The sequence below is a fragment of the Amblyraja radiata genome, chromosome 5 (genome assembly GCF_010909765.2).
Source record: "Amblyraja radiata isolate CabotCenter1 chromosome 5, sAmbRad1.1.pri, whole genome shotgun sequence".
Classification (NCBI taxonomy): domain Eukaryota; kingdom Metazoa; phylum Chordata; class Chondrichthyes; order Rajiformes; family Rajidae; genus Amblyraja; species Amblyraja radiata.
In genome coordinates, this window is record NC_045960.1 from 70429751 (window position 1) to 70448076 (window position 18326).

An 18326-nucleotide genomic window follows, 5' to 3' on the forward strand; every position below is an offset into this window, starting at 1 on the left:
ACACACACACACGCACACACATACAATTTCCCTCCTGGGATTAATAAAGTTCTATCGTATGGTATTGTGTGTGTGGGAAGGAACTGCAGATGCTGGTTTAAACCAAAGATAGACACAAAAAGCTGGAGTGACTCAACAGGTCAGACAGAATCTCTAGACAAAAGAAAAACATTACATTTGGGTTGGGTTTGAAAAAGATTCCTGCACACCTTTGAAATGTGGAAGGAAACAAGTGCACCCGGAGAAAACCCATGCGATCAAAGGGAAAAGGAACAAACTCCATACAGACAGCACCCATATTCAGGATCATTTCAGGGTCTCTTGCACTTTTAGGCAGCAGCTTTAAGCCAATGTACTGCCCCATAGTCTTGAACTGAATTAAAACATACAGTAGCTGTAAAGTGGGACATAGCGTGACTTTGAGATTTAAGACAGAAAATGGATAGTTTATTTTTTTTAGCAAACAAAATTGAAGGAGGAGCCATCTTGGGGAACGGCTGCTAACCAGCAGCCATCCGTTTAATTCATTTTTTTTTCAGTCTTTAGTTAGTTTTGTTCGTCGTTTTTTCGGAGAAATGGACTTCTTATTGTGGGGGGAAGGAGGTAACCTTACTTCTAGGTCCCTACCTGGTCGGTGAGGCAGCTTTTTCTCTGGGCTGCCCGTCGACCCGTCCTCGTGGCCTACCAGCGGGCTTGGAGCGCCGTTTCCTGGTGGGGACCGCCCAGCACCTCGGCTTCGGTGGCGGCACAGCGCTGGAGCGCCATCGCGGAGCGGGCGATGCCTTGCCTGGGTCGCCGCGCTGGATCGACGCGCTGGAGCTCCGGTGAGCTGGACTGCCGAGAGCAACACCTCCAGGCTGCGGGTCTGCGGAGCGGAGCGGGCGGCGCCGACATTAACATCGGGAGCCTGGGAGCTCCAACTCGGTGCGTCCTTGTCGGCTTCGGAAGCCGACAATCTTCTGCTAGGAAGCGGCCGTTCCAGGTAACCCAGCCGCTGTGAGGACTCTCCCGACGCCGGGGCAAGACCACCCAGCTAGAACGGCCAGGAACATCGGGCCTCCGTTGAGGCAACAGCGGTGGCCTTAATAGGCCTGACTTTTGGGAGAACTGGGGTTGGGGACTGGACTTTTGTGCCTTCCCCCACAGTGGTAACCACTGTGGGGGGATGATTTTTCTGTGTGTAAGTTACTTTGTTAGTCTGTGTCCAAGATGGCTGTCGGAAGAGAGAGTGGACGCTGGCGCGCTTTAGCTGCCGCTGCTCTCTCTTCACATTGTGTTTTTTTTGATTTTTTGATTTTGTGTCTTTGGAGCGATTTCTATCTTTAATTTGTGTATTGATGATGTCCTTATTATTTATTTTTCTCCGACTATATGTTTTTTTTTCTCTTCTGTTTAATCTTTGTAAGGTGACCTTGAGATTTGAAAGGCGCCCGAAAATAAAATTTATTATTATTATTTATTATTATCAACGTATAATTTTTAGTGTGTTGGAAAACAAAATATAGTGTCACAGCTGGTAGACTTGCTGCCTCACATGCCAGAGATCTGTGTTCGATCCTGTCCTCGGGCACTGTCTGTGTTGAATTTGCACATTCTCCCTGCAAGCATGTGGGTTTCCTCCCACATCCCAAAGACGCATTGGCTTTGTAGGTTAACTTGTCTCTGCAAAATTGCCCTAATGTGTAGGGAGTGGGTGAGGAAAGTGGGATAACAGAACTTGTGTGAATGGTGGTAGACAAATATGCTAGAGAAACTCAGCAGGTGAGGCAGCATCTATGGAGCGAAGGAATAGGCAACGTTTCAGGTCGAGACCCTTCTTCAGACTGATGTCGGGGGGGGGGGCGAGAAAATGAAAGGAAGAGGCGGAGACAGTAGGCTGTGGGAGAGCTGGGAATGGGAGGGGAAGGAGGGAGAAAGCAAGGACCACCTGAAATTGGAGAAGCCAATGTTCATACCTCTGGGGTGTAAACTACCTCGGTGAAATATGAGATGCTGTTCCTCCAATTTGTGGTGGGCCTCACTCTGGCCATGGAGGAGGCCCAGGACTGAAAGGTCGGATTCAGACTGTGAGGGGGAGTTGAAGTGCTGAGCCACCGGGAGATCAGGTTGGTTAATGCGAACTGAGTGGAGGTGTTGTGCGAAGCGATCGCCAAGCCTGTGCTTGGTCTCACCGAGGTTGATCATAAACTGAATAATCCAACCGCATTTTTGTTTGGAAGTGGAAAGAAACAATATAAATCGCATTCATTGCAATGTGTAAAAAGAGTTGAGATACTGTATATACTGTATTATAATTTTGCTGCATGTCATTGTGGTATATATCATGTCTTGATTGGTGAATATGTTTAGTTTGTGACTTGATTGGAAGCAGAATTAATATGTGAATGCTTCAATGAGCATAATTCCGACTGGTAACTATGCACTTCGTCCGAGCACATTATCGCACGCGTCATGCAAGCCGTCTTAAATGACCACCTAAATGTCATTTGGTTACCTAAAAAGCTGCCTAAGTTGCCCGGCTGGCATCAGAGCCCTGGTTAATAAATGGGCAAGTGGAGCTAGATAGACATCCAGAACAATTGGAGTACCTACAGAGAGCGGGAGAGACAAGTGGGAATATGCTAGTAATGAGGAGAGATAATAGCCACTAGAGGGAGATGAGGATAATTGGAAAGTAGTAATTCAGAAAGCTGATGAGTACCCGAGATTACACAGTGCAAAAATATCACCCATATGAGGTATTCTCAAGAGCAGATAGTCCTAGGAAAGATAATCCAGCCTTCCTCAATATGCACAAAAAGCTGGGGTAACTCAGTGGGTCAGACAGCATCTCTGGAGAAAAGGAATAGGTGACGTTTTGGGTCTCGACAGAATTACTCCAGCTTTTTGTGTCTTCTTCGGTTTAAACCAGCATCTGCAATTCCTTCCTACATACTTATGCTCCAGGAAGGGCTGAGCTCAATCCACTAGGAGGTCTTAAAGAGTTGTGAATAGCGATGGGGTTTACTTACTTTGTGACCATATCCTGATCTGGGGAGCAGACCATAAGAGAGAGAAGTCACAAGGTACCCACAATAGAAACCATAGCAAGGTCCAAAACAAAACACAGATCCCAGACAAAAGTGGAAACAAAGGTCTGGAATAGAGGATTGTCCTAGAAGGAGATATTTCAATTGTAAAGTGGAACACATTGCCTGGTAGTGTAAGACAAACAGGTCATATTATAGGGTACACAAAAATGCTGGAGAAACTCAGCGGGTGCAGCAGCATCTATGGAGCGAAGGAAATAGGCGACGTTTCGGGCCAAAACCCTTCTTCAGACTGATGGGGGGTGAGGGGGAGAAGGAAGGAAAAAGGGAGGAGGAGGAGCCCGAGGGCGGGGGGATGGGAGGAGACAGCTCGAGGGTTAAGGAAGGGGAGGGACAGCAAGGGCTAGCAAAATTGGGAGAATTCAACGTTCATGCCATCCGGACGCAAGCAACCCATGCGGAATATGAGGTGCTGTTCCTCCAATTTCCGGTGTTGCTCACTCTGGCAATGGAGGAGACCCAGGACAGAGAGGTCGGATTGGGAATGGGAGGGGGAGTTGAAGTGCTGAGCCACCGGGAGTTCAGGTAGGTTATTGCGGACTGAGCGGAGGTGTTCGGCGAAACGATCGCCCAACCTCCGCTTAGTCTCCCCGATGTAAATCAGCTGACATCTAGAGCAGCGGATGCAGTAGATGAGGTTGGAGGAGATACAGGTGAACCTTTGTCGCACTTGGAACGACTGCTTGGGTCCTTGAATGGAGTTGAGGGGGGAGGTGAAGGGACAGGTGTTGCATTTCTTGCGGTTGCAACGGAAAGTGCCCGGGGAGAGGGTGGTACGGGAGGGAAGGGAAGAATTGACAAGGGAGTTGCAGAGGGAGCGGTCTTTGCGGAAGGCAGGCATAGGGGGAGATGGGAAGATGTGGCGAATGGTGGGGTCACGTTGGAGGTGGCGGAAATGGCGGAGGATTATGTGTTGTATTTGCCGGCTGGTGGGGTGAAAGATGAGGACTAGGGGGACTCTGCCCTTGTTGCGAGTGCGGGGATGGGGAGAGAGAGCAGTGTTGCGGGGTATGGATGAGACCCTGGTGCGAGCCTCATCTATGGTGGCGGAGGGGAATCCCCGTTCCCTGAAGAACGAGGACATTTCCGATGCCCTGGTGTGGAACGTCTCATCCTGGGAACAGATGCAGCATAGGCGGAGAAATTGGGAGTAGGGGATGGAATCTTTACAGGGGGCAGGGTGGGAGGACGTGTAGTCCAGATAGCCATGTGAGTCAGTTGGTTTGTAGTGTATGTCGGTCAGAAGTCTGTCCCCTGCGATGGAGATGGCGAGGTCAAGGAATGGTAGGGAAGTGTCGGAAATGGTCCAGGTGTATTGGAGTGCCGGATGGAAGTTGGGTTATAGGGTTATATTATAGGGTTATATTATAGATCAACGATTGGAATTTGAAAAAGTTCAGAAAATGTTGGAATTTTTCTTGATTCGGGGATGTTTGGATTTCTATTTGTGTTTAATCCCCAAAGTTTTAAAGACTCCATAAACTGTGCATGGTTGTATTTTAAGATGCTAGGTTAAGTGTTTAATCCTTGAGAGTACATCCTTTGCTGAAATGGCTTTAGGTGTAAATGGGCTGTTTCAAGATGTTGTGTGAAGTGTGGCAACATGATTTCATTTTGATTTACACAAGGAGAGAGTACGGGAATGCGCGAGTTAGTGAGTGCAAAGGCTGTTAAGTATTTGTTAAATTTATACTGCGAGGATGTTTGAAGTAATCCTATCCTCCAGAGGAATAGGATGTGAGCTACTGAAAGATCCCGTAACTTGCATGAAATGAATTTGCAAGATCTCTTGGGTTAAGGAAGTGCCTCTTTAATAATTTGTGAATATTTGTGTGTGGGAGCCTCACCCACTAATAATTCAATTTCCTTTATTCTTTGGTATGCGTTTAAAGTTTTCACTGGAAAACAATTAGCACATTCCAAGCTTTTCAGTTATTTGTAGAGGCTCTGAAGGACGAAAAGTGCAAGCATGTATTTTTGTTCGGTCTCACGTGTTTAAGGTCTGTTTTTTTTTTCATTCTTTCCTTTGAAATTGATGGGGGAAGAGGGAGAAAGACCCAGATTCTACACTGGTCATGTGAGTGTATCTGCTCAAACATTTGTAGAAGTAAATAGGTGATTAGTATATACTCAAATTCAAAATTGAACTTGGTATGTTGGGAGATAAATTGGAACAATTGGTGAGTGATGTTAAAAAAAAATCACTTTTCTTACCAGGTATGTTTTTTTCTAAAAGATTTTTGAGACATTGGGTATTGTCAATGAACGGATTTTGAATTTTAGAGTATTTTTGGAAAGCTTGTGTTTAGTGTAATGCAAATGTCTTGTAACAGGCAAATGAGTAACCAAGATCCAAGTCATTCCAGTCTCCAAGAATGCAAATGTGCAATGTGTCTCATAAAACACCAATGTGGATTCAGATTAGATCAGGGACCAGCTCAAACAGAAGTGATCCATTGCTGACCACAGGAAGCCAGGGAGAGAAGCCAGACCAAGCGAGAGTCAGTCCACAATGAACACCCACCTCCTGCTTCACTATTGATCAATCCTGATGGAAACAGGCCTACGTGTTAAAGGGAATGCAGACTTTGAAGATATGGAGAGTGCATGTCAGCAAGCCTTGATGAAATGTGTAAAGCAGGGCTCTCGCTTAACTTTTTTTCCCTGTTGCCAGCCGGGCAACCTTGGCCGCTTTTTAGGTTGCCAAATGACAGTTTAGGTGGTCATTTAAGATGGCTTGCATGACGCGTGCGATAATGTGCTCGGACGAAGTGCGTAGTTACCAGTCGGAATTATACTCAATGAAGCATTCACATATTATTTCTGCTTCAAATAAAGTCACAAACTAAACATTCACCAATCAAGACATGATATATACCACAATGACATGCAGCAAAATTATAAGACAGTATCTCAACTATTTTTACACGTTGCAATGAATGCAATTTCTATTAGTTCTTTCCACTTCCAAACAAAAATGTGGTTGGATTATTCAGCGTATGATCAACCTGTGTCATATAGTTGTGAATGTTGCTCATTAAATAACAGTACTGATACTCCATATTAAGAGCATTGATTTGCTGTTAAAATGAATTCTGTAATAATGTGTCAACGGTAGCAGTGACAATCTAACACTGCGGTTTTAATGTTTCGCGTGTTCACAATATAATGAATCCATCTTTATGGATTAAAACAAATAATAACATTGGGAAAACACATTTGATTGCATTCCGTTATCAAACATAGTCAATGTTCGCTCAGAAGAGATTTCCAGGACAATAGGGTCAGGGAGGGGGGTGTGTGTGAGAATCAGTGCGGGGTGGGTAGATGGCGGGGGGGGGGGGGGGGATTAGAAGGCAGTCGGTGCAGAATGGATGGATTGAGGAAGGTGAATTAATACGTGTTGGTTGGAGTAGGTAAAATTGTGAGGGGAGAGCACGGGGGATGTCAGTGGTGTTGAACCGGGGGGTTCAGTACGGGATGGATGAGGGTAGACAAAAGTGCTGGAGAAACTCAGCAGGTGAGGCAGCATCTATGGAGTGAAGGAAATAGGCAACGTTTCGGGTCGAGACCCTTCTTCAGACTGTTCCCCCCATTCTTCTTGAATGGGAGGATCAATACAGGATGGATGGGGGGGGATGGGGAGAGATCAGCGCAGGATGAATGGGGGGGGGGGGTTCAGTACAGTGTGGATCGGAGGGTCTGTACAGGATAAATGAGGGATCACTTCAGGATGAATGAGGGGAAGGTGCAGGGTCAATGGAGGGTGGGTCAGTACGGGATGATTGCATGGATTAGTACAGGATGGATGGGGGATCAGTGCAGGATGGATGGAGGAGAAGTGCAGGATGGATGGGAAAGGGGTAAGTACAGGGTGAATTGGGGAACCAGTGTAGGATGGGGGGGGGGGGGGGGGTGGCAGGAGAATTAATGCGAGGTGGATAGGGTGATAGCGCAGGATGAACAGATTGGGGGGGGCGGGGGAGATGGAGAGGGGAGCACAGGGGATGTCAGTGAGGACTAAATAGAGGCGGGAATGGGGATAAGTGCGGGATGGAGAGGACCCAGGATAAGGGGGTGGGGGGGGGCGTACAAGAGAGAGAGAGAGAGAGAGAGAAGGGGGGCGAGGTGGGGAGGAAGGAGGGTCAGCGCTCCTCGGACAACATATTGGCCGTTGGGATTTCCTCGCCACCGCCTCCCTCCTCCGCCAGCCAACAGCAAGGTGCGGGGCCGAGCGGTGCAGCTCAAAGATCCTATAGCTATAGTATCTTTGGTGCAGCTGCTTCAGAAGTGTCGGAGCGAATGACGGCTCCCGAACAGCAGCAGCAGCGGCCGCGACAGCAATCCCGCTAACAGCGAAACCCGCTTTCAAAACAAACCCTCCCGCACGCCAAGGCCTCCCCCTCCCTTCTCCTGGCCTCGGCGTGCGGGGGGGGGGGGGGTTAAGCGCGTTAGCGGGTTTGCAAGCAGCGGCCCTTATCAGGGCGGGCGGGGTGCGGGAGGAGGTGGAGATGGAGCTGCTGTCGCTCGCAGTTCAGCGCCCGTCATTCGCTGCGACCCTTCCTCACACCATAACTAGTATCTTTCCCACGCAATACAGCCGTCTCCGCCGACACAAAATGTCGCGTTCCTTTTGTCCAGAGATGCTGCCTGACTCGCAGAGTTTTTTGTGTCTATCTTCGGTACAAACCAGTATCTAGTTGCCAAGCCGGGCGAAATGGCTCGGTGTTTAGGTTGCCCGGCGGCGCTTTGAGTGGTCTGGGGCACCCGGGCAACCGTGAATTTCGAGCCCTGGTAAAGGTGATTGTAGTTTTATAATCAAGACTGTGTCTGCGAGTTGAATGGTTAGAAGGACAGATCAGAATAGAAAGGTATGGGAAAACAGACGGGAAGAGATCAGTAATGGAAAAGACACTTAAGTTCCACAATCTTGATAGCCAGGCAAGTCAAACCGAGAAAGAGAGCGAGAGAAGAAATGTGCACTAAATCAAAAGGCAGTCACTCCAGCCTGGATGGGAGGGACAGCAAATGAGCTGGCCCTTTCAGTGGTAGGACGGGCTAGCAAAAGGACATTATGGAGAGAGTGTTATTGGAATAGAGTTCCCACCACCATTTAATATAGACCATCCCAAATTAGGCAGATCAAAAGGACCTACTGAGAAACGTGATAATTCTGACCCAGACAATCTCTTGTCACGACAGAGAACATGAACTATTGCACACAAGCCCGAGACCAGTTACATTACCTAGCTACTGCCCTTTGCCAATACTACATACTACTACTGACTGCCATGTACGATAATTTCAAAGTTATACAGAGACCAAATGGGGGCAAATGGGATGCAATGTATACTGCAATGGGTTAGATAACAAAGTGGCATGCACAACAAAGCCATCATCTTTAAACACTAGTTGAAATTATTGAGAGGTTATATGTATCGAAGATGAGGATTGATCAGATGCCTAGACAATAAAAATTATTGCCAATACTGCTAGATTCTGCAGATAGCCAGGTGTACGAAAGATAATTTAGAGGTATGTCCACAAAGGGGCAGGGTAACTTAGTAATTTGGGAAGGCATCATTAGTGAAGTGCATTTTCATGTCCTACTTAGAACTTTATTTTTAATTTCAAAAATAACTTTATTTATGATTAAAAATATATACAAAACAAAAAACATGCCAAATGGTATCATCTATATCAGGGGTTCTCAACCTTTTTCGTCCCGTTTACTCCAGGCAACTTTAATAGCACATAACAATGTTATTTCACTTATTTATGAACAACTAATGATGAACATGAGGTACACAATGAACAGATACCGGTATACCAGAACCAAAGACAATGAGAAAAAATGTACAAATCCAGAATCAACAAATTTACCCCAGGTTGGGAACCTTTGATCTATACATTCAATATTGCTAGTATTATACTCAGCATTATTAGCATATAGCACCATTGCCATTCAAGTGGTCCCTGGGGTGATATCCCTTCCCTTGTTGAAGTGTGTACCATCAGACTCAGCCCCACTGTGTTCAGCTGCGGAAGGACCCTAGACTGTGGTCCTCCCCCACACAGCCTTGACATTGGTTGCACCAATCTTCAGTGCATCCTTCTGCAAGTACTTCTGCAGTCTGGAATGGGCCAGTCAGCAACATTCCCTAATGCCCCTGTCCCACCTAGGAAACCTGAACGGAAACCTCTGGAGACTTTGCGCCCCACCCAAGGTTTCCGTGCGGTTCCCGGAGGTTGCAGGTGGTTGCCGGAGGTTGCAGATAGTGGAAGCAGGTAGGGAGACTGACAAAAATCTCCGGGAACCTCCAGGAACCGCACGGAAACCTTGGGTGGGGCACAAAGTCTCCAGAGGTTTCCGTTCAGGTTTCCTAAGTGGGACAGGGGCATTAAGACATCTCGCTGTGTGAGAAGACCAACAAGTGTCAGTCAGACCAAACAACATCTTTCACTGAATTAATGGTCTTTGAAGAATACGTGGTGTCTACCTTGAGTTTATCCCTTGGAACAGCCCGCAAATCAGAGTCATCTGTTACACAGCTGCTTGGGACAAACCACAACAAGAACACTTGCAACGTTCTCTGGACACTCTGTCCCTACTTAGAACTCCCCCCACAGTTTGGTTTGGCTTTCCTGGGACAACTGATCCTCCCCAAACTCAAGGTACACCGTTTCTATAGTGTTGAGGACCTGGATGATCCAAAAGCTTTTGATGACAGAGAACCCAGACACCCAAAATTAAAGATGTGGGGACTCTCCGAGCACAGACATCCCAATTATCGATCACGGAGCAAGTAGGTCTATTTAGAAACTAGGAACAGCAAATGCTGGTTTCTAAAACAAGACAGAAAATGCTGCAGTAACTCAGTGGGTCAGGAGCAATTCTGGAGAACATAGTCTGAAGAAGGGTCTCTAAACATCTCCTATCCATGTTCTGCAGAGATGCTGCACTCCAGCACATTATGTCAAATATTTCTATAACCATGAATAATGTGCCATGACAAAATAAGTCTGATCTGGAATCTTCCTTGATCTATATCACAATGATGTGAAATAACTTAGTCTGAAGACGTTTGATGAAGGCCGATTAGCATAGTCCTTTTGTCTTACATTCAGGTGATATACACGAAACGCCTGATGCATGCATGAATGTCTAATGGTCATAGGTTCACAAGTTATAGTAGAATTAGGCCATTCAGCCCATGGAGTCTGCTCTGCCATTCAATCATGGCTGCCTCCTAATCCCATTTTTCTGCCTTCTCCCCATAACCCTTGACACCTAATCAAGAATTTGTCTATCTCTGCCTTAAAAATGTCCACTGACGGCCTCCACAGTCCTCTGTCCCAATGAGTTCCACAGATTAACTACCTTCGGACTAAAGAAGTACCTCCTCACCACCTTTGTAAAAGACTTCCCTTTAATTCTGAGGCTATGATCTCTGGTCCTAGACTCTCCCACCAGTGGAAACGTCCTTTCCATATCCATTCTATCGATGCCTTTCATTATTCTGTAAGTTTCAATGAGGTCCCCCCCCAACCTTCTATACTCCAGCGAGCAAAGGGCCAGTGCTGTCAAACGCTCATCATATGATAACCCACTCAATCCTGGATTCATTCTTGGAAACCTCCTCTGGACCCTCTCCAGAGCCAGCACATCCTTCCTCAGATATGGGGCCCAAATTTGCTCAGTACCCCAATGCGGCCTGACCAGCGCCTTATGGAGCCTCAGTGGGTTTGCAAGCCATATTTCTTGAGCAGCTAGCATCCTCCTGTATGCCAGTAGCCTGTGCTCTGTAGACAGTAAGATTTGTTTACAAAGCTCTCTTTACAATTTCAAACTGATTGCTGTTTGCAAAAAGGAACATGTTTTCTCTTTTTAAAGGCCAGTTCTGCTTTGTATTAATGCCTACTGCTTAATTCTATAACTCAATAATCCTTAACATTGGTATTGTTTTTCTCCCCTCATGTACTTTCGACATTCCTTTAAATGCATTATGTTATTTATCAAATCATTGCGCAAAATTAATTATTACAATGTCTGAGGAACTGTTGGCATTACTTTGCAACAAACTAACACAATTCTGACATGGTAGACAAAAATGCTGGAGAAACTCAGCGGGTGAGGCAGCATCTTTGGAGCGAAGGAAATAGGCAACTTTTCGACCCTCCAAAACCGGAGAACATTTACACAAACTTTTAACACACACTAAAAATTAAAAAAAGACAAAAAAACAGACAGATTGTTGGCAGGGCTGCCAATCGTGCAGCACCCCTGGTGGACTGGGCTTGTATTCACTGGAATTTAAAAGAATGAGAGGTGATCTTATAGAAACATATAAAATTATAAAAGGACTGGACAAGCTAGATGTAGGAAAAATATTCCCAATGTTGGGAGGGTCTAGTACCAGGGGCCACAGTGTAAGAATAAAGGAGAGGCCATTTAAAACTGAGATGAGAAAAAACTTTTTCACCCAGAGAGTTGTGAATTTGTGGAATTCTCTGCTACAGAAGGCGGAAGAGGCCAATTCACTGGATGAATTTTAAAGCGTTAGATAGAGCTCTAGGGGCTAGCGGAATCAAGGGATATGGGGAGAAGGCATGCACGGGTTACTGATTGTGGATGATCAGCCATGATCAGTAAGGGCCATGATGCTGGCTCGAAGGGCCAAATGGCCTCCTCCTGCACCTGTTTTCTATGTTTCTATCTATGTTTCTATATGCTGACGCTCGATGCCATGTTCCCAAATGAAAATGTATTTATCAAATGAGAAGAATTAGTGATTTACAGCAGTAGACATTGTTAGCCTAAAATGTGAACATGACATCCCGAGTGTGATGCATCTCTTCTCCCACATGTACAGGTGTACACTAAATATATCAGAGCCAAAGACTCCTAAAGTGCAGAAGCCTTATCTATGGTATATTTTAGTGGGATTACAAAGGATCATGGAGTTTTCCCAGAGGGAGAAACTTTAATGTGGTATCACCACCAGTCAGAGGTGTAGTCTTTCAATCCGGAAATATGCCCAACTCATAATTGCTGACCAAGATGCCCCATCCATGCTGGTCCCATTTGCTTGTGTTTAGTCCATATCCCTCCAAATCTTCCCTATCTATATATCTGTCCACGTGTTTTTTAAATGTTGTTATACTAACTACCTCAACAACTTTTCCAAATAATAAATATCAGTCCAATATTAAAAACTGGTACACTCAACGCATTATACCATTAAAGCCTATATTTGGAAAAACATTATACCATGCACCCTCAACTACACTGTTTTGATTTATTTTTGTAAATACACATAAAAGACTAAGCGTTGCTGTTATAAAAACAGGAAAGGTTGGAAATACTAAACGGTTCTGACAACATGAAAATCAAAAATGCTGAAAAGCTGAAATAAACACCAGAAAATGCTGGATAGACTGAGCAGGTCAGGCAGCATCTGTGGAAATAGAGAGCAAGTGTTTCAGACCATAGATACAGAATTAACCTTTCCATAACGTTCCTGACGATAGGTCATCGACCTGAAACGGTAACTTTGCCTCTCTCCGCATGTGTTACCTGACCTGCTGAGTAATTTCCGCATTTTGTTGTCACTTCAGGATTTCCCGCATCCGCTGTTCTTTTGCGTTTCAATTACTCCTGTCGTAGGGTTAAGGGTTGATTATATTGTATTGTTTAGGTATCCCCTTCCGAAAATGTTAAAGTGACCGGTCCGATGCAGACGGTACGCTATTGTTCACATGCAGCTCAGCTGCTGCTTCAACGCTGTTCTTTAATCTTCACCCATTCCCCGCCTCCCCGCTCCATCCCACCCATTTGTTTTACCTTCGCTTTCTCCTTCCTCCTTTTCTTCTTTGGCTCCTCGTGTTGTCGCGGTTTCTTCCAAGAAGCCGCGGATGCCTCCAGCAGCAAATGCTCGTCAATCGGCAGGGGCCTGCTGACAGCAGCATGGCCTCGACCCTGCACAATAACAACAACAACCAGCAGCACCACACCTACCAGCAGGCTGAGAGCGACCGCGGGCAATGCAACGAGCGCAGGGTCAGAGAGACCTCTGCCTCCGAACAGCAACTCCCTGCCTCGCAGCACCTGCAGCCAGCGAGCGAGCGGCTCGAGCATGGCGAGGCACCCGGACAGGGGAGCGAATGGAACGGCCCGGGGGCCAACGCGTGTTCCAAATCCGAACGCGAGCCCAGGCGCGCGGGCGGACGGACAGACGGCTGTGCAAAAACGCTGGGCCGCCTTTGCGATCAGACACAAAGCAAAGCTTCACTTTCGCACTGTCTACACAAACTTTTCTTCCTGCAAAGCTTTTAAGTTCGGCGTGCCTAAACGTGACGGTGGCCATGGAAGACCAAATCGTTCAAAACACATTTCAAATTAAAGCCTGTGTGCAGACTGGCGAGTGCAAAACAGTAGTAGCACGAACGGACTGTTGGTATTTCAGTGATTAAATAATTTGTGAAAAAAATAATATTCATAAGGGGAGGGGAAATTATTTCCATTGAGTTCCATTACGTATCAGCAATGTCGATAGGACGAGTGCAATCGACCATCCCGACTTAAGCGCCCCATCCCCCGCGCTTGAGTACAATTTATACAGTGCAACTTGATTATCGTCTGTTACACACAGGATGAACGTTGGAGCTTTGAGAATTGTATCCAGTGTCGGACAAAACATATAAATCATGCGTTAATTGCAATGTGCAAATTACTTCCGTGGGATGCGAGAATGAAAAAAATGTGGTTCTGAAACGAGATCCACTGACGAAAAAGTTTTTTTTTAACCGGGGAATTAGTTTTGTCTGGCAGATAACGTTTATAAAACCAAAACCGGTGACTGACATGAAGTCGTGTGAAGTCATTTCAACCCCCGAACATTTTACAGTTTAATACAAATATACAAGTTAAATTATTTATTGCAAGCACAAAAGCAACACGCTGTAATTTCCTTACGCTTTGTTTCATGTATTAACAACAAATGTCCATAAAGAAGCCGCAGAAGAAAGAGTGCGCTACCGTAAATACCTAATATTTACCAACCATACCTGCAAACATTACAAAGGAGTAAGAATTGCATCGTTGCTATGTTGTGGGCTTGAAGGCTTCTTCTAATTGATATTATTAATGAACTACGGAAATTATTTTGCATTTGCTGTTTACTGTGAATGTCTATCAGAGTAAACAACGACACTTAAATGACAACACCTAAATGTAAATGCAAAAGCAATTCTTACCCAGTGTGTATTATTGTAAAGGAAGGATCAAAATTATTATTTCGGGGTTGCTGTAGAGTGAGTAGAGGTCTGAAGACGGGTCTTGGACCGAAACTTCACCTTTACCTTTTCTCCACAGATGGTGCCTGACTCGCTGAGTTACTCCAGCATTTTGTGTCTATCTCCGTGTATTATTGTAAATCTTGGAAGAGCAGTGGTGCTGTTCCTTTATCCCATGGACCACCCAATTAAGAGTATAGGGTGGTTGCACGTAAGGTCATCAGGTCAAAGGGGGTGACGCATGGAGCAGCTCAATCCTTCTGGAGTACAAGGCAGCTTCCTGCATGCACTAGTAGCACACGCAACACATACGTTCTTACCTGTTAAAAACTGCCAAAATGGTCAATTTTTGCACTAAAAAATTGTGGAAATAGGGGTAACCTGCAAAAATCACTGCTGCCCACTGACTTGCGAAAGAGCAGCGTGCTGGCGGATTGAGGGCAATTCCCGGCCCATGGCAGCCCGGGGCTGGAAGGTGACTGAGCGCTCAGAACCAAATGCTCTAGTATCTTTGCTCTAAACCCGTGTACCAAGGTGTAAGTGGCCGAAGAAGCGCATCCCTCAGGACAGCCCCCACTCTCCCCCGGGATCAATGCTGTCCGGTCATGGCCGCCCTCCGCCCTGTCTACCCCTGTGGACCGCACTGTTATGGGCTGTGGGTCGGCAGTACCCACACACGGGTCCGGGTGGAGCGGAGCCACGATTCTGGGCAGCGGACACATGGAGACACATGGAGACAAAAACCCTATTGTCTATTAACATAGAAACATAGAAAATAGGTGCAGGAGTAGGCCATTCGGCCCTTCGAGCCTGCACCGCCATTCAATATGATCATGGCTGATCATCCAACTCAGTATCCCGTACCTGCCTTCTCTCCATACCCTCTGATCCCCTTAGCCACAAGGGCCACATCTAACTCCCTCTTAAATATAGCCAATGAACTGGCCTCGACTACCCTCTGTGGCAGGGAGTTCCAGAGATTCACCACTCTCTGTACCTATTGGTCCTTGATTCCCCTACTCTGGGTAAAAGACTCTGTGCATTGACCAGATCTATTCCTCTCATGATTTTGTATACCTCTATAAGATCTCCCCTCATCCTCATGCGCTCCATGGAAAAGAGACCCAACCTACTCAATCTCTCCCGATAGCTCACACCCTCTAGTCCTGGCAACATCCTCATAAATCTTTTCTGAACCCTTTCAAGCTTGACAATATCTTTCCTATAATATGGTGCCCAGAACTCAACACAATATTCTAAATGCGGTCTCACCAACGTCTTATACAACTGCAACATGACCTCCCAACTACTCAATACTCTGACTGATGAAGGCCATAGTGCCAAAAGCCTTTTTGACCACCTTATCTACATGCGACTCGACCTTCATGGAACCATGCACTTGTACTCCTAGATCCCTCTGCTCTAGTCAAGTCAAGTCAAATCAATTTTACTCGTCACATACACATACGAGATGTGCAGTGAAATGAAAAGTGGCAATGCTTGCGAATTGTACAAAAAATCTACAAAACAGAATGGAACAGAATCACATATTCACATATCACATATTTGTGGGAGGAAAAAAAAGAAAAAACAGCTATTTTAAAAAGACACCACACAACAGTAAATTGTTACAGTAAAGTTAGTCCCTGGTGAGATAGGGGGTTACAGTCCTATTGGCCTCTGGGAAGAAACTCCTTCTCATCTTCTTCGTTTTCACAGCACGGCAACGGAGGTGTTTGCTTGACCGTGGCAGCTGGAACAGTCTGTTGCTGGGGTGGAAGGGGACTCCCATTATCTTGTTGGCTCTGGAGTTGCACCTTCTGATGTATAGTTCCTGCAGGGGGGGCGAGTGTAGTTCCCATCGTGCGTTCGGCCGAACGCACTACTCTCTGCAGAGCCTTCATGTCCTGGGCAGAGTAGTTCCCAAACCAAATTGTGATGTTTCCGGGAACACTACCCAGAGTCCTACCATTTCCTGCGTAGGTCCTGCCGTTGTTGAACGTCCAAAAATGCAACATCTCACTCTTCTCTGCATTAAACATCAAGCCTTCCTCCGCCCACCTGGCCAATCGATCCAAATCCTGCTGCAATCATTCACAACCATCTCCACTATCTGCAAAAACACTAACTTTTGTATCATCGGCAAACTTGCTAATCTTGCCCTGTATGTTCTCATCCAAATCATTGATGTAGATGACAAACAGTAACGGGCCCAGCACCGAACCCTGTGGCACACCACTAGTCACAGGCCTCCAGTCCGAGAAGCAACCTTCCACCATCACCCTCTGCTTCCTTCAATGGAGCCAATTTGCTATCCATTCAGCTATCTCTCCTTGGATGCCATGAGATCTAACCTTCCAGAGCAGCCTACCATGCGGCACCTTGTTGAACGCCTTACTAAAGTCCACGTACACAACATCTACAGCTCGGCCTTCATCAACCTTTTTGCTCACGTCTTCAAACAAAATCAATCAGATTTGTGAGACATGATGTTCAACTTACAAAACCAAGCTGACTGTCCCTAATCAGCCCTTGCCCATCCAAATGCTTGTATATCCTATTCCTCAGAATACTCTCCAGTAACTTCCCAACTGCAGATGTTAAGCTCACCGGCCTATAGTTCCGAGCATTTTCACTGCAGCCCTTCTTGAAAAGAGACACAACATTTGCCACCCTCCAATCCTCTGGCACCTCTCCTTTTAAGGACGACTCATAAAGGGAGTCCTTTCAACCAGGGCTCCCGCGATTTCCTCTCTAGTTTCCCGCAATCTCCTTGGATATATCTGATCAGGCCCCGGAGATTTGTCTACCTTCAAACACGACAGTACCTTCAGTACTTCCTCAACGGTAACCATGACTGCTATCATGACATTTCCAGTGACTGTTCCAATTTCCTCTGTCCTACTGCCTTTGTTCTGAATAAATACAGAGGAGAAATACTCATTGAGGAGCTTGCCCATCTCCTGTGGCTCCACATAGAGGTGACCGCTTTTATTCCTGAGAGGTCCCACTCTCTCTTTCTAGTTACCCTTTTCCCCCTCATGTATTTATAAAATCTTTTGGGATTGTCTTTTATGCTACCTGCCAGAACTATCTCCTGGCCTCTTTTTGCCCTTGTGATCTCCTTTTCTGTTTGCTTCTTAGCTCCTGAAACTCCTCCAGGGATGCACTTGATCCCAGCTGCCTATACCTGTTCCATGCATCCTTCTTGTTTTTGACTAACGTCTCAGTTTTTCTAGTCAGCCAATCTTCCTTACGTTTGCCTGTTTTGCATTTCCTGCACGAGATCCCAACCCCCTACCAATCTAGTTGAAACCCTCCCGTGTAGCATTAGCAAACCTTCCCACTAGGATGTTGTTCCCCCTCCAGTTTAGGTGCAACACGTCCCTTATATACAAGTCACCCTGCCCCCGGAAAAGATCCCAATGATCCAGAAATCCAAATCCCTGCCCCGTGCACCAACTCCTCAGCCATACATTCATATCCTCTATCTTCCTGTTCTTACCTTCACTAGCACGAGGTACTGGAAGCAATCCTGAGATCACTATCCTGCATGTCCTGCTTTTCAGTCTTCTGCCCAATTCCGTAAAATCACATTGCAGAACCTCCTTCCTCTTCCGACCTATATCATTCATGCTGACATGCACAACAATCTCAGACTGCTCCCCCTCACTCTTGAGGATGTCGTGCAGCAGCTCCGAGACGTCCTGGACCCTGGCATCAGGGAGGCAACACACCATCCTCCGGGCTGCGGGTCTGCGGAGCGGAGCGGGCGGCGCCGACTTCAACATCGGGAGCCTGGGAGCTCCAAATCGGCGCGGCCTTGTCGGCTTCGGAAGCCGCGGTCTCCGGTAAGGGAGCGGCCGTCCCAGGTGGCCCAGCCGCTGAGAGGACTCTCCCGATGCCGTGGCAACAGCACCCGGCGAGAACGGCCAGGAACAT

At 46.4% G+C, this 18326-nt stretch overlaps 1 protein-coding gene across 2 annotated transcripts in view; it reads right to left on the reverse strand.

Annotated features, from left to right (window-relative positions):
• The window catches only part of LOC116973436 (protein LYRIC-like), a 67151-nt gene extending 53426 nt beyond the window's left edge, over positions 1-13725 (reverse strand). For both annotated transcript variants that reach the window (XM_033021510.1, XM_033021509.1), the window contains exon 1: positions 12934-13725. In XM_033021510.1, coding sequence (XP_032877401.1) covers positions 12934-13227 — 294 coding nt within the window. In that variant the 5' untranslated portion in view covers positions 13228-13725. The remainder of the gene's footprint in view (positions 1-12933) is intronic.
• Positions 13726-18326: the final 4601 nt, after the last annotated feature.